Source organism: Elephas maximus, chromosome 2, assembly GCF_024166365.1.
Source record: "Elephas maximus indicus isolate mEleMax1 chromosome 2, mEleMax1 primary haplotype, whole genome shotgun sequence".
NCBI lineage: Eukaryota > Metazoa > Chordata > Mammalia > Proboscidea > Elephantidae > Elephas > Elephas maximus.
In genome coordinates this window covers 23,240,145-23,255,920 of record NC_064820.1, presented here as the reverse complement: position 1 = coordinate 23,255,920, position 15,776 = coordinate 23,240,145, and the positions used below count along the sequence as shown (strand labels likewise).

The 15,776-nt window shown below is 34.3% G+C and overlaps 1 protein-coding gene across 4 annotated transcripts in view; it reads left to right on the top strand.

Annotated features, from left to right (window-relative positions):
- Window positions 1-15,776, top strand: part of LOC126063261 (cadherin-18) — a 1,172,813-nt gene that overhangs the window by 1,100,096 nt on the left and 56,941 nt on the right. For 3 of the 4 annotated variants that reach the window (XM_049861519.1, XM_049861523.1, XM_049861533.1), the window contains one exon: window positions 15,163-15,284. The exons of the other annotated variant lie outside the window; for it this stretch is intronic. In XM_049861519.1, coding sequence (XP_049717476.1) covers window positions 15,163-15,284 — 122 coding nt within the window. The remainder of the gene's footprint in view (window positions 1-15,162; window positions 15,285-15,776) is intronic. 4 annotated transcript variants of the gene reach the window in all.

The following is a 15,776-nucleotide window of genomic DNA, read 5'->3' as shown; positions in this document are numbered from 1 at the left end:
AGCGAGCTGAAAAAGACTAGTATTGGCCATTTTGAATCAGACAATCGTATGGTCTGGTAGGTTGGAATGACATATTGAAGAGGAATGGAGTTGCATTCATTGTCAAAAAAAAACATTTAAAAAGCTGTCCTGAAGTACAGTGCTGTCAGTGATAGGATAATATACATATGCCTACAAGCAAGACCAATTAATAAGATTGCTATTTAAATTTACACACAAGGTGCTAATACAAAGAAAAATAAATTGAGGATTGTTACCAACTTCTGCAAACTGAAACTAATCAAACATACAATCAAGATCCATTGATAATTACTAATATTTGGAATATGAAAGTTGGAAACCAAAAGGAAGGATAGGTAGCTGGAAAATATGACCGTAGCAACAGAAACAATGCAGGAGATCACATGATAGAATTTTGCAAGACTAAAGACTTATTCATGGCATATACCCTTTTTCAACAACACAAACAGTGTCTATACATGTGGACTTCACCAGATGGGATATGCAAGAATCAAGTTGGCTACATCTGTGGAAAGAGATGATGGGAAAGCTCAATATCATCAATTAGAACAAGGCCAAGGGCTGACTGCAGAACAGATAACCAATTGCTCATATGCAAGTTCAAGTTGAAGCTGAAGAAAATTAGAACAAGTCCATGAGAGCCAAAGTATGTCCTTAAGTATATCCCACCTGAATTTAGAGAACCTCGCAAGAGTAGATTTGACCGAAGACCAGGTGAGTTGTGTAATTACATCAAGGACATCATGTGTGAAGAAAGCAAGATGTCATTAAAAAGACAGGAAAGAAAGAAAAAAAACAAAACAGGTGTCAGAAGAGACTCTGAAACTTGCTCTTGAACTTCAAGTAGCTAAAGCAAATGAGAGAAATGAAGTAAAAGAGCTGAACAGAAGATTTCAAAGGGCAGCCCGAGAAGACAGAGTAAAGTATTATAAAGACATGTGCAAAGACCTGGAGTTCGAAAACCAAAAAAAAAAAAAGGAACTGAAGAAAAAATTCAGGCTTCGAGTTTGCAATATTGAAGGATTCTATGATCAAAATATTGAATGATGCAGGAAGCATCAAAAGAAGATGGAAGGAATACACAGAGTCACTGTACCAAAAAGAATTGATCGATATTCTGCCATTTCAGGAGGTAGCATATGATCAAGAACTGAAAGGATGGAAGGAAGAAGTCCAGGCTGCACTGAAGGCATTGGCAAAAAACAAAGCTCTAGGAATGAATGGAGTGCCAACTGAGATGTTTCAACAAAAGGATGTAGCACTGGAGGTGTTCACTTACCTATGCCAAGAAATTTGGAAGACAGCTACCTGGCCAAGAGACTGGAAGAGATCCATGTTTGTGCCTACTCCAAAGAAAGGTATCCAGAGGAATGCAGAAATTATTGAATAATATCATTAAATATCATATGAGTAAAATTTTGCTGAAGATAATTCAAAAATGGCTGTAGCAGTGCATTGATAGGGAACTTCCAGAAATTCAAGCTGGATTCATAAGAGGACATGGAAGGAGAGACATCATTTCTGATGTCAGATGGATCTGGGATGAAAGCAGAGAATACCAGAAAGATGTTTGCTTGTATTTTATCAACAATGCAACAGCATTCGGCTATGTGGATCATAAATTATGAATAACAGTGGGAAAAATGGGAACTCCAGAATACTTCATTGTGCTTATGCAAAACATATACATAGGCCAAGAGGCAGCCATTTGAACAGAACAAGAGGATACTTCCTGGCTTACAATCAGGAAAGGTATGTGTCAGGGTTGTAATCTTTCACCATACTTATTCAGTTTGTATGCTGAGCAGATAAACTGAGTAGGTGGACTATATGAAGAAGAACAGGCATCAGGATTGGAGGAAGACTCATGAACAACCTGTGTTATGCAGATGACACAATCTTGCTTACTGAAAGTGAAGAGGATTTGAAGCACTTATTAATGAAGATCAAAGACCACGCCCTTCAGTATGGATTACACCCCAACATAAAGAAAACAAAAATCCTCACAAATTGACCAATAAGCAACACAATGATAAGTGGAGAAAAGGTTGAAGTCAAAGATTTCATTTTGCTTGTATCTACAATCAATGCCCATGGAAGCAGCAGCCAAGAAAACAAATGACATTGGGCAAATCTGCTGCAAAAGACCTCTGTAAAGTTTTAAAAAGCGAAGGTGTCACTTTGAGGACTAAGGGCACCTGACTCAAGCCATGGTATTTTCAATCACCTCATATGCATGTGAAAGCTGGACAATGAATAAGGAAAAAAGAAGAATTGATGCCTTTGTGTTATGGTGTTGGTGAAGACTACTGAATATAGTATGGACTTAATAAATTTCCTTGGAAGGAATGATGGTGAGTTTGTCTCACATCCTTTGGACTTGTTATCAGGAGGGACCAATCCCTGGAGAAGGACATCATTCTTGGTAAAGTAGAAGGTTGGTGAAAAAAAGGTAGACCCTCGATGAGATGGAAGGAATGCACAACTTTTTCTGTTTATAGTGGCTGCAACAATGGGCTGAAACATAGCAACGATTGTTAGGATTTTTCAGGACCGGCTGGTATTTTACTGTGTTGTATGTAGGGTTTCTATGATTTGGAACCGACTCAGTGGCACTTAACAACAACAACTTTTCTTGAGATAAGACTTGATATTTTAAATTCTAAGTCTGTGGTTCTTAAATTGGGATCACTACAGATGTAATAATGCAGATCCTTAGGTCCCACTGCTGATCTACTGAACCTGAAACTGTCTTTCTGGCCCAGAAACCTGGGTTTTAGTAAGAATTCAAGGTGACTTTTATGCTAAAGGAAAACTTGATGATATAGTGGTTAAGAGCTAAGACTGCTAACCAAAAGGTTGGCAGTTCGAATCGACCAGACACTCCTTGGAATCCCTTTGGTAACCTTATGCTAAAAGTTTAAGAACCATACCATGCTAAAAGTTTAAGAGCCATACTAAAGTTTAAGGACCATTATCCTATGTAATTCTTATGCTTTTTAGGGTTGAAAACATTATTGCCAATAAAAATGTTATTTATGTCATAGCTCCCTTTAGTGCTAATCCCATGTGGATATGCACACATAGACACAGACAGACACACAAACATCCTGAATGTTTATAAGAAATAAAGTCCACGTGGAATACATATGGCTTTGCTAAACAAAACTCAGCCCTCTCTAATCCTCTAAAAATTGTGTGTTGTACTTTTAGTCATAGACCTTCAAAGAGGCCATCTTCTTCTAATAATTTTAACCTATAATAATTTTAACATTTTCATCTTTCAATACCCCTTTTCACTCTCTTCTGTTTTATAAACACCCATTTCTTTCCAAGAACTATTTTAAATGTTATGCATCTGTGAAATCTTTCTCAACTTCTCAGGCAAGTTCTGTGGCCCCTTCTCTTCTACATTCTAATTCAATGCATGTCTTAAGTATTGTTTTTATTATATTTTATTGTCATCTTTTTTTTTTTCACCTCTATTATACTGTGGGCACCTCAAGTTTAGGAATCAGGTCTAACTTTGTTTATCATAGTATTCCTAAACACTTATTAAATTTCCTGGCACCTAGAATTTTGTTAATAAAATGTTGTTAAATACATGAATATTCTTTCTCAATTCTCCACCTACCTTATCTGCCCATGAACTTCATCACTCATTGTACAACTCAAAAATCATTAAGCTCTGTATTTCCCATTTTACCCAAAATATCTTATTTCTTCTTGTTCTGTGCACTAAGTCAGAACTTATTTTGCCTGACCTCTTAACCAAAATAGGACTCTGCCATTCATTGTTTGCTTGCAAATATTCTTCAAACAGAGCCAACATGAAGATGTTACCTTATTCGTACTTCGAATGAATATGAAAGGTCCTACTGTCCACAGAGCATGCACATTAAAAAGCAGCAACAAGAAAAAGAACAACAAAACAATGGGTACCTTGATTTGAGTATTTATTTAAGAATTTTGTTTCAAACATCTGTTCCACTTTTTCTGTGTCCATAAACCAAAGTTTACCACTTCTATTTTTATTGAATTTTTCTCTTTGTCTCTCAAGAAAATACATTCAAAGATTAGAATCCGCAAAAATCAAATTTAATTCAATTGTTAATTTCTAGTGATAACAATTTAAATTTATATTTGATGAATTTATTCACTATTGTATTTTAACCTGAAATTAGTTTTTGTTAACATCTGTTTCTAACAAGGAAACCCTGGTGATGCAGTGGTTAAGCGCTACAACTGTGAACCAAGAGGTTGGTAGTTCAAATCCACCAGGCTCTCCTTGGAAACTCTATGGGATCAGTTCTATTCTGTCCTATAGGGTCACTATGAGTCAGAATCGACTCAATGGCAGTGGGTTTGGGTGTCTAACAAAACAAAACAAAACAAAAAAATTACTGCAGAGTGGGGGGTTTTAAGTCCTTGAAACATCTAGATATTATCGTACTATTGTTAGTGTGCTTATTTCAATATATGTAATTTATTTTCTACAAATGTGATTATATTAACAATTCCCCTTAGCAAACAAAAGTACTTTTTCCTTAACACACAAAAGGAATAGCATTAAAACAATAACGAAAAAGTATTGCTTTAACCAATGATCAAAAGTAGTAAAATAAAATACATTCCTTAACATGTTTATACATGTATGTATCAGTGTATAGTGACTGAAAATATCATTAAATGATATTAACTAACACAGTTTTGTGTATATGTCTATTTTTTCAAAGCTCTCACTTTCTCAATTAAATAATTTTGGCAACTTTGTCAAAAATCAGTTCATCATATATATCTGTTACTCTTTTATGGACATTTTATATTTTGTTCCAATTATCTACTTGCCCATTTTAATGCTAATGACAAACTACCTAGGTTACTGTACTGCTATAGAACATTTTGTAACCTGATAGCAAAAGATGACCAACCATGCTTATTTTTTCCCCAGTTGATTTGGTAATTCTCAATTTTGTGCATTTCCTTATAAATTTTAGAAACTGCTTGATAATTTCTACTAAAAGCAAGCAAACGTACATACAAGACAAAAGGCTTCTGAAATTTGAATTGGAATTGGAATAAGATCTGTAGTAGATTAGTTGGTGGACCATTGACATTTTAGGACTGAATCTTCCAATCCATGAAAATGGTATATCTCTCCATTTACTTAATTATTCTTTGATTTTTCTCAATAATATATTGTAGTTATCATGTAGAAGTTTTATACAATATACCTCTAAATATTTTATGGGTTTTTAAAGCCATTGTAAATAACATATACTATATTTTAAATTTTTACAAATATTTATTAGAAAAAGATTTATTTCAATAGTATTTTAAAGATTTTGAAAATCTCTTGACATTGTTCACAATATAATTAATGTGTTAAATAAGTGATACTATTTCTTTGCTCCAAATTTAAAGTCTCAATGTTTGTCACTTTTTTTGTTTAAAAGTCAGGTTACTAAGGAATAATTTACATATTAAAATCATCGCACTTAAGTATAAAACTTGATAAATTTTAAAAATGCATCCAGCCATCTGAGCACCACCACAGTCATGATATAGCACCCAGTTTTTATAGGGACATTTGTTTTTATTTCTCTTAGATAAAAAGCTAAGAGTGGGGTGTCAGGTCACAAAGTATGTTTAACTTTATGAAAACATACCAACTTGTTTTCCAAAGTGGAATACCATTTTGCCTTGCCATCAGAAGCTGCTCCACGTCCTAGACATTGTCAGTATTTTCCCCCAGCCTAGTAACCGAGATTTCATTTTTGTTTTAGTTTGCATTTCACCAGATTATTGGAAATGAACATCTTTTCATATGCTTATGTGCAGTCTGTATATATGCTGTGGTCAATTCATGCTAAATTTTACACCTTTTAATAAAATTGTTGGGATTTTTATTATTTTGGAGATTTTAATATATTATGGGTATATGACTATCAGATATGTTTTACAAATATTTTCTCACATATTGTAGCTTATCTTTATATTTTCTTAATAAACAACATATTCAAAGACTTATAGAGATTTTGCAAGAGCAATTTTTTCTATAGTATAATTTATCTTCTTTTTTTTCTTTTATGGTTCTTGATTTCTATGCCTTTTCTAGAAAACCTTTACTAAACCCAAGGTAACACAGTTTTAGCTTATTTTTCTTATATATTTAAAGTTTGAGGTTTACATTTTGTAGTGTTGTTCTTAGATGCCATCGAGTCACTTCCAATACATAGCACCCTATGCACAACAGAACGAAACACTGCCCGAGCCTGCACCATCCTCACAATCCTTGCTCTGCTTGAGCCCATTGTTGCATCCACTGTGTCAATCCATCTCTTTGAGGGTCTTCCTCTTTTTCACTGACCCTCTACTTTACCAAGCATGATGTCCTTCTCCAGGGACTGATCCCTCTTGATAACGTGTCCAAAGTATATAAGATGTGGTCTCGCCATCTGTGTTTTTCAGAAGCATTCTGGCTGGACTTCTCCCAAAACCCATTTGTTCACTTTTTTGGCAGTCCATGGTATATTCAAGATTCTTTGCCAACACCACAACCTGAATTTCATAGCAGTATTATTGTCAGATAATTTAAAACATATCATGGTATTGGTTCTTTATCTGCTTTCTGAAACAAATTTTGTTTGATTAGTATTATGTCCTTCAAAAATGTTTAATAAAATTCACCAATGAATTTACCATTTGTGCATGGGAGGTTTGTTTCTTTTTTTTATTTTGTTCGTTTTTGGTGAGGCATATTGTTTAAATAAAATAAAATTTAAAAAATTATATGTCTATTTAGACTTTGTGCCTCAGTTTTGGTAATTATTTTTTAATAAGTCTATTTATTTTTAATGTTAGTTATTTGGGCTTAATGTTGTGTATGTATTTCTCTTTTTACTATATTTGTAAAATCCATGAAAAGTCTCACTTTTTACATATGTTATTAATAAGTTTTACATTTTTAAAAATTTATTCAAGGGTTTATCTTGTTCTATTTCTTTTCAAAAAAGAACCATGTTCATTGACTTTCCTCTATTGTTTGTATATTTCTACTTAAATGATTTGCATGCTTTCTTTTATCATATCTTTATTTCTAGTGTTTGCTCTACTCTTTCCATTATTTATATTTGCCATTATTCATGAATAAATATTTAGATAATTTATATTGTATTTGTCAGTTATTAGGTGTCATTGAGTCTGTTCTGATTCGCAGTGACCCCATGCAAAACAGAACCAGACACCGCATGGTTCTGCACCACCCTCACAATTTTTGCTATGTTTGAGCCTATTTTTGCAGCCACTGTGTCCATTCTCATTGATGGTCTTCTTTTTTTTTTTTTTTTTGCTGTCCGTTTGCTTTACCAAGCCTGATATCCTTCTCTAGGGACTGGTACTTCCTGATAACATGTCCAAAGTATGTGAGATGAAGTCTCATCACACTCACTTCTAAGGAGCATTCTGGCTGTACTTCTTCCTAGACAGATTTGTTTATTCTTCTGGCGGTCCAGAGTGGTGTTGGCTGAGAATTCAGTATTCTTAGCCAACATCATAATTCAAAGGCATGTATTCTTCCTTGTTCGTTTTTCATTCTTTTTTCTTCCTTTTTCATTGTCCATCTCTTGCATACATATCAGGCAATTGAAAATACCATGGCTTGAGTCTTTTTTTGGGGGGTCAAGTGCACTTTAGTCCTCAAAGTGACGTCTTTGCTTGTTAACACTTTAAAGAGGTCTTTTGAAGTGAATTTTCCCAACGCAATACATCGTTTAATTTCTTGACTTCTGCTTTGGTGGACATAGATTGTGGATCCAAGTAAAATGAAATCCTTAACAACATCAATATTTTCTCCATTTATCATAATGTTACTTAGCGGTCCAGTTGTGAGAATTTTTTTTTTTCTCTTGATGTTAAGGTGTGATCCGTAATGAAGCCTGTAGTCTGATCTTCATCAGTAAGCACTTCAGTCTTCTTCACTTTAAGCTTGTAAGGTTGTATCATCTTAAACTGAAGCTTGTTAATGAGTCTTCCTTCAATACCGATTCTACATTATGCTTCATATAGTCCAGCATCTTGGATTATTTACTCAATATACAGATTGAAGACATATGGTGAAAAGATATGACCTTGCCATACACCATTCCTGATTTTAAAACATCCAGTATTCCCTTGTTCTGGTTGAATGACTGCTTTTTGGCCTATGTACAGGTTCCACGTGAGCACAAGTGTCTGGAATGCCCATTCCTCCCAATATTATCCATAATTTGTTATGATCCGAACAGTTGAATGCCCTTGCATAGTCAATAAAACATATGTACACATCTTTCTGGTATTCCCTGCTTTCAGCCAAGGTCCATCTGACATCAGCACTGATATTCCCCTTCTAAATCCAACTTGTATTTTTGGCAATTTGCTGTCAATATTCCGCTGCAACTGTTTTTTAATTATCATCAGCATAATTTTACTTTCATGTGATATTAATGATACTGTTTGATAATTTTCATATTCAGTTGAATCACCTTTCCAACAAATATGGGAACAAATATGGATCTCCTCCAGGCAAGTGGCCAGATAGCTATCTTCCAAATTTCTTAGCATAAACAAGTGATCACTTCCTGCACTGCATTCATTTGTTGAAATATTTCAACTAGTACTCCATCAATTCATGGAGGCTTGTTTTTTGCCAATACCTCCAGTGCAGCTTGGACTTCTCCTTTAGTACCATCAGTTCTTGATCATAAACTACCTTCTGAAATGGTTGGATGTCCACTAGTTCTTTTTGGTACGGTGACTCTGTATATTCCTTCCATCTTCTTTTCATGCTTCCTGCATCTTTCAATATTTTAAAATATCTTTCAATATTTTACCTGTTTGTTATGTTGTTGTTAGGTGCTGTAAAGTCAGTTCTGACTCATAGCAACCCTATGCATAACAGAACGAAACACTGCCCAGTCCTGAGCCGTCCTTACAGTCATTGTTATGCTTGAGCTTGTTGTTGCAGCCACTGTGTCAATCCACCTCACTGACAGTCTTCCTCTCTTCTGCTGGCCCTGTACTTTGACAAGCATGATGTCCGTCTCCAGGGACTGATCCCTTTTGACAATATGTCCAAAGTATTTAAGACTCAGTCTCGCCATCCTTGCCCCTAAGGAGCATTCTGGCCACACTTCTTCCAAGACAGATTTGTTCATTCTTTTGGCAGTCCATGGTATTTTCAATATTCTTTGCCAACACCACAATTCAAAGGCATCAATTCTTCTTCAGTCTTCCTTATTCATTGTCCAGCTTGCACATGCATGTGACTGAAAATACCATGGCTTGGGTTAGGTGCACCTTGGTCTTCAAGGTGACATCTTCGCTCTTCAACACTTAAGAGAGGTTCTTTGCAGCAGATTTGCCCAATGCAATGCGTCTTTTGATTTCTTGACTGCTGCTTCCATGCCTGTTGATAGTGGATCCAAGCAAAATGAAATCCTTGACAACTTCAAACTTTTCTCTGTTTATCATGATGTTGCTTATTGGTCCAGTTGTGAGGATTTTTGTTTTCTTTATGTTGAGGTGCAATCCATACTGAAGGCTGTGGTCTTTGATCTTCATTAGTAAGTGCTTCAAGTCCTCTTCACTTTCAGCAAGCAAGGTTGTGTCATCTGCATAATGCAGGTTTTTCATGAGTCTTCCTCCAATCCTGATGCCCCATTCTTCTTCATATAGTCCAGCTTCTCAGGTTATTTGCTCAGCACACAGATTAAATAGGTATGGTGAAAGATTACAGCCCTGATGCATACCTTTCCTGACTTTAAGCCAATCAGTAGACCCTTGTTCTGTCCGAACAACTGCCTTTTGATCTATGTAAAGGTTTCTCATGAGCACAATTAAGTGTTCTGGAATTTCCATTCTTCGCAGTGTTATCCATAGTTTGTTATGATCCACACAGGCAAATGCCTTTGCATACTCAATAAAACACAGGTAAATTTTTTATTTTTAAACATCCTTCTGGTATTCTCTGCTTTCAGCCAGGATGCATCTGACATCAGCAATGATATCCCTGTTTCCATGTCCTCTTCTGAAACCGGCCTGAATTTCTGTCAGTTTTCTGTTGATATATAGCTGCAGCCATTTTTAAATGATCTTCAGCAAAATTTTGCTTGTGTGTGATATTAATGATATTGTTCTATAATTTCCACATTTGGTTGGATCACCTTTCTTGGGAATAGGCATAAATATGGATCTCTTCCAGTCAGTTGGCCAGGGAACAGTCTTCCATATTTCTTGACATAGACAGGTGAGCACTTCCAGCACTGCATCCGTTTGTTGAAACATCTCAATTGATATTCCCTCATTTTGTCCATAGAATCCTTCAATATTGCAACTTGGGTCTTACATTTTTTCTTCAGTTCTTTCAGCTTGAGAAATGCTTAGCATGTTCTTCTCTTTTGGTTTTCTAACTCCTGGTCTTTGCATATGTCATTATAATACTTTGTCTTCTCAAGCCTCCCTTTGAAATCTTATGTTCAGCTCTTTCACTTCATCGTTTCTTCCATTCACTTTATCTACTCAATTTTCAGGGTCTCTTCAGACATTTATTTCATCTTTTCTTTCTTTCCTGTCTTTTTCATAACATTTTTCTTTCTTCATATATGATGTCCTTGATGTCATCCCACAACTCATGTGATCTTCAGTCATTAGTGTTCAGTGTGTCAAATGTATTCTTGAGATGGTCTCTTAATTCAGGTGGGATATGTTCAAGGTCATTCTTTGACTCACTTAGACTTGTTTTAATTTTCTTCAACTTCAACTTGAACTTGCATATGAGCAATTGATGATCTTTTTCCACAGTTGGCCCTTGGCCTCATTGTGACTGATGATTTTATGCTTCACTATCATCTCTTTCCATAGATGTAGGTGATTTGATTCCTGCTTATTACATCTGGTGAGGCCAACATGTATAGTAGCCGTTTATGTTGTTAATTTCTGTTACTAAGAGATGTTAAATTTTGTTCTGGCAGGCATTTAATTTACTAACAAATCATGCCCATTGTTTTTAGGCTCAATTTTATGCTTTGTTAAGGCATGTGTTGAATATTCATCTACTACTGAGACCTTAGTAATAAGGTGCATCCTTTCTAGGTTCTTAATTAAATGCCCACAATGTTCAGCAAACTTGTAGGAATTCACTGTCTTATTGTAACTCCTATGTCTTTCAGCTATGTGCAACCTATAGAATTTCTATTCCATTTGGAACTCCACAGTACCTTTTCTCTGCCAGTGCTTTAAGGTTCTTGCCCTGTGCATTTACAAATTAGATTTTTAGTGAAGACTCAAAAGACTTTGCTGTAGATTTTTGCAGCTACTTCTTTGTGCAGTGAACTGTCCCCAGTACCTCAACCCCAATAATTCCAGTCATCCCAGGATTTCTGCATACCATTCTCTGTCCCTTATATCAATGAGACCATTGTTTTTTTTGTGGATTTCACCTCTCAGTGCCATGGACTATAACATTGCCTTTAAGCACAACACCAAAGGAAATTCCCAAACTAAGCTTGTGTGTTAATCTTCTCACAGGGTGCCTGGTTTGCACCGTCTGATGTCAATATCTGCGAATAGTTTGTTCATATATTTTGTTGAGCATGATGGCATGCTAGTCCAGTATCAGTCCCTCTTTCATGGCCAGTATGAGAAGCCTCTTTCTTGAGTTTTATTTCCAAGCCTGTTCAACTTGTCATTTCAATTATGTAATCTATTAAATATTACATAACAGAATTTTATATTTGTGTGTGTGTATATATACATATATATATATGTATGTAAAATGGAGTTAGGCTTTTTATAGTAGTATAAGTTTAAGGTTTTCTTAATACTTGATATAAGTGATCTGCTAAAAATATACTTCAATATAGGAGAAAAATAGAACATTTTTAAAATTATAGGGAACTTCATATAAACTTGAAATGGTGTTGCACTTAAACTGGGTTGAAAGCATTTTAAAGTTCTTCCTTTACTTAAAATAAAATGAATTTTTGGCTTCAAAGATGATACGACAAGTGTGTTTTTTACAAGAATGGTGACATTAACCATAAGTCACGGAAAATCCTTTCTCAGAGAAGAATTTATCCCTACATCCAGATATTGGCGAATCATTATGCATTCAAATATTTAATACAATCATTTAAAACATATATCAGTATTTTTTTATTAATGATTCCTCATATTAGAATGTTTTGTTTTGATTAACAAAACCGCTTCCTGATTCCAATTATATCTAATAAGAAAACTTTTATTACGATTATATTGCTCACCCAGAAAAAGAAAAAGAATATAAAATTATAATCCATTCTATTAGTGAAGTTCTAGGTAGCATTCTCAAAGACACAATTTGGAAAATCACATAACTCTTACTCCAGGTTTACAGATGAAATAATTTGGGCATAGAAATAGGAAATAACTTGTCAAAGTTCATGCTACTGAAGAGTGCTAAGTACTGTATATATACCTAAGTTCGTCTGATTCTAGTACATTCTACATATTATACCCTCAGATGCAGATTAAAAACTAATTTCTAGGAATGAGGCATGAAAACAAAAATGAGAATAAAAATTACAGAAAAAAATTGTATTATGAACTTTAGCAGCATGATCCCACTTAGCCATAGCAAAAGCCATGTAATCCATCTGGATATTGTTCAAATTTTTAAGTAAATTAATTGATATTCAGGGATTAAAATACTAACACAAAGACTGAGAGAAATAAGTAGAGATCCAAAGGAATATGTCAGTTCATAAATACAGTTGGCTAATTTTAATTGAGCAAAAATAAATACAAGAATTCAAGCAGGTAGGCCACAATTGGCTATAAAATTAGAGTTAGTTTTTAGCTCTAGTTATATGGAATTAATACTACAGATTTTATACATCACCCTGCTTTTAATAAACAGCAGTTATTCAATTGCATTAGTACTGCATTAGGTAGAGTGTGACATTCTGTCTTCCATAATAAGGAAGACTGAAGAAGAATTGACGCCTTTGAATTTTGGTGTTGGTGATGAATATGGGATATACCATGGATGGCCAGAATGAACAAATCTGCCTTGGAAGAAGTACAACCAGAATGCTCCTTAGAACCAAGGATGACGAGACTAAGTCTTACATACCTTGGACGTGTTATCAGGAGGGATCTGTCCCTGGAGAAGGGCATCATGCCTGGTAAAGTACAGGGTCAGCAAAAAAGAGGAAGACCCTCACTGAGATGGATTGAGACAGTGGCTGCAGCAATGGGCTTAAACATAACAAGATTATGAGGATAGTGCAGGACCAGGCTGTGTTTCATCCTTTGTACATAGGGTAGCTATGAGTTGGAACCAACTTGATGGCTTCTAACAGCAAAAACAACAACAGCCACAGACATGGTGGAGCTCTTTATTTGTTTAGATCTTCTTTAATGTATTTCCATAAAGTATTCTACATATAAGACTTTTACATTTTGTTAGATTTATTCCCATTTTCCTTATAGGTTTGTTTATTAATTTTTATTAGTTCATCGCCATTAAGATTAATGTTACCTTAGGTTTCTTTTTTCCTTTTTTCCATATCCTTGATCAGCTTGAGACAGCACATTCATAGTTTGTATAGGTTTTTTTTTTTTTTTTTGTCTTATAACATGGATGGATATTGAATAGTATTTAGTGTTTTTTTGTTTTTTTTTTTGTCTATTTGTGTTGAAATTGATATGATGTGCTTTTTTGTCCTTCCTTTAATCCATTAACTTTATGGATAATGTTTATGTGTTTTACTCTTCTCCTTTTCTAACTATTCTTCTTTCCTCTCTTTTTTCCTTTAATAGTAAGCTAAAAATGACATTTCTGGAACTAAATCGATTAAGACAGAATTTTTTTGTTTTTTTACACACTGGTACAGTAGATTAGCTATTATTTTGCTTAGGCTGTTGATACTTAACACCTGTCATGATTGGAAGTGTCTGGTGTTGGTATCCAAATTGTATAGGCCACAAAAAAGCAAGTGATGGAGTATATTTTCCTTTCTTTGTTTTCCAGAAAAAAATGTGTACAGGATTGAAATTACCTCTTTCTTTCAATTTAGGCAAAACTATCTCAACCTGATTTTTTTTTTTTTCATTTTGAGAAAATAACTTTGGTTTTACCTAAATTTAATTTTCTTTAGTTTTGATAGTTCTACTCGTATTTTCTGTTTTTTTTAGAGCCACTTATAGAAAAATTTTAATCCTTCCTTTGTTTTTACATTTTTAACATCTTCTTTATATGTTTTTATGCTCCTTTTGATAAATTTGTTTATATTTTATATTTATGTCTACGTACTAGTCTAATACGTTAATGTGTAAGTTTTAATTTTGGACATTTTCTCAAGTATATCAGAAATCTAGCAATAAAAAGAAAGATTTAATGTTCTCATTATGACACTACTACTATACTTTTGAAATGTAAAACTTATCAAATATTTTCCTTTTTTCATTGCATCTCCAAACTAATAAACTTATTAAAAAATAAAAAGGCAGAGTTTAAGGTGTATTTTAAAGTAGTGAATATACTATTATGGTATCTCTCCGAGTTGCACAGGAATTCCATGCTATGTTCTGATTTAAATTATTCTGTATATTTTTTTCCCAAGGGCGACTTAAAATCACCCACGGCATATGTTCTCATATAAGGAGAAAATAGTCTTTTTTGTAAAGAACGTTACTTTCTATTTTCTTTGCATTTATTTAGATTTGAAACCTTGAACTTTTTAGATTGTGATTTTTCTTTTTTTAACCAGCTGCTGTGATTTTCTTATATTAATGATGAAACCAATTTTTCATCCCTTAAACTCTGACAGCATACAATGAATTCTGACAACTTTCTCCCACTTCGGTTCCTAAATAACATGTAATTTCCTTGATATGACAAAATATCATTTTAGCATTCATGCCATGCCTTGTTGTTCATTTTTCATTTTTCTGTAAGTTAATGAGTTCCAGCAAGAGTGCTTTCATAAAGTTGTCTTTTGCCAAGAGTCCTGCTGCAGCATATGGATCTAGTGACAAGCTACACTATTAAGGAGATTTGTTTTAAACCAATGCTCTAAAGTGTGCATGGAAATGCTAAATACATCCCTGTGTGTTTTCCAGACAATCCTGCTTTGCTGAGCCATGTCACAGTGGGTATTAGGGTTCTGGATGTCAATGACAATCCACCCGAACTCGCCAGGGAATATGATATTGTTGTCTGTGAAAATTCTAAGCCTGGCCAGGTAAGTTAATTATTTCCTTACTAGCATTTAAATGGAAGAAAAATGAGCAGCTTTATTTTTATTATGTTTAGGTATAATACATAGAATCCTGCAAACTATTTTTGTATTGAGGGAAAATAATTTTATAAACCTTTAGCAAAAGCTGCAAGTAGATTTTTTCTTTTTTTCTTGTTTTTTTTTTTAGGAAACAAATTCTCTGGATTTCAAATGTAACTCAACAAATCAACTCATTCATTCCTGCACTCATCATTACAATAAAAATATATTGAATTCTTTATGTACAGCTTTGCATTCAGTGTTGAGGAAACAGCAAACTTTCCTGTCCTAATGAAGCTTCATCTAGGTTGGAGAGGGGGAACTGACTTGGTCTATTTTGGGGGACTGAAGAAAATGACTTATGAGTGATGATTGAGTGATATTGAGTACTGAAAGATGATTAGAATTTAACCAGGTGAAGAATGTGTATATATTAGGGATGGAGAGTGTGCAGGA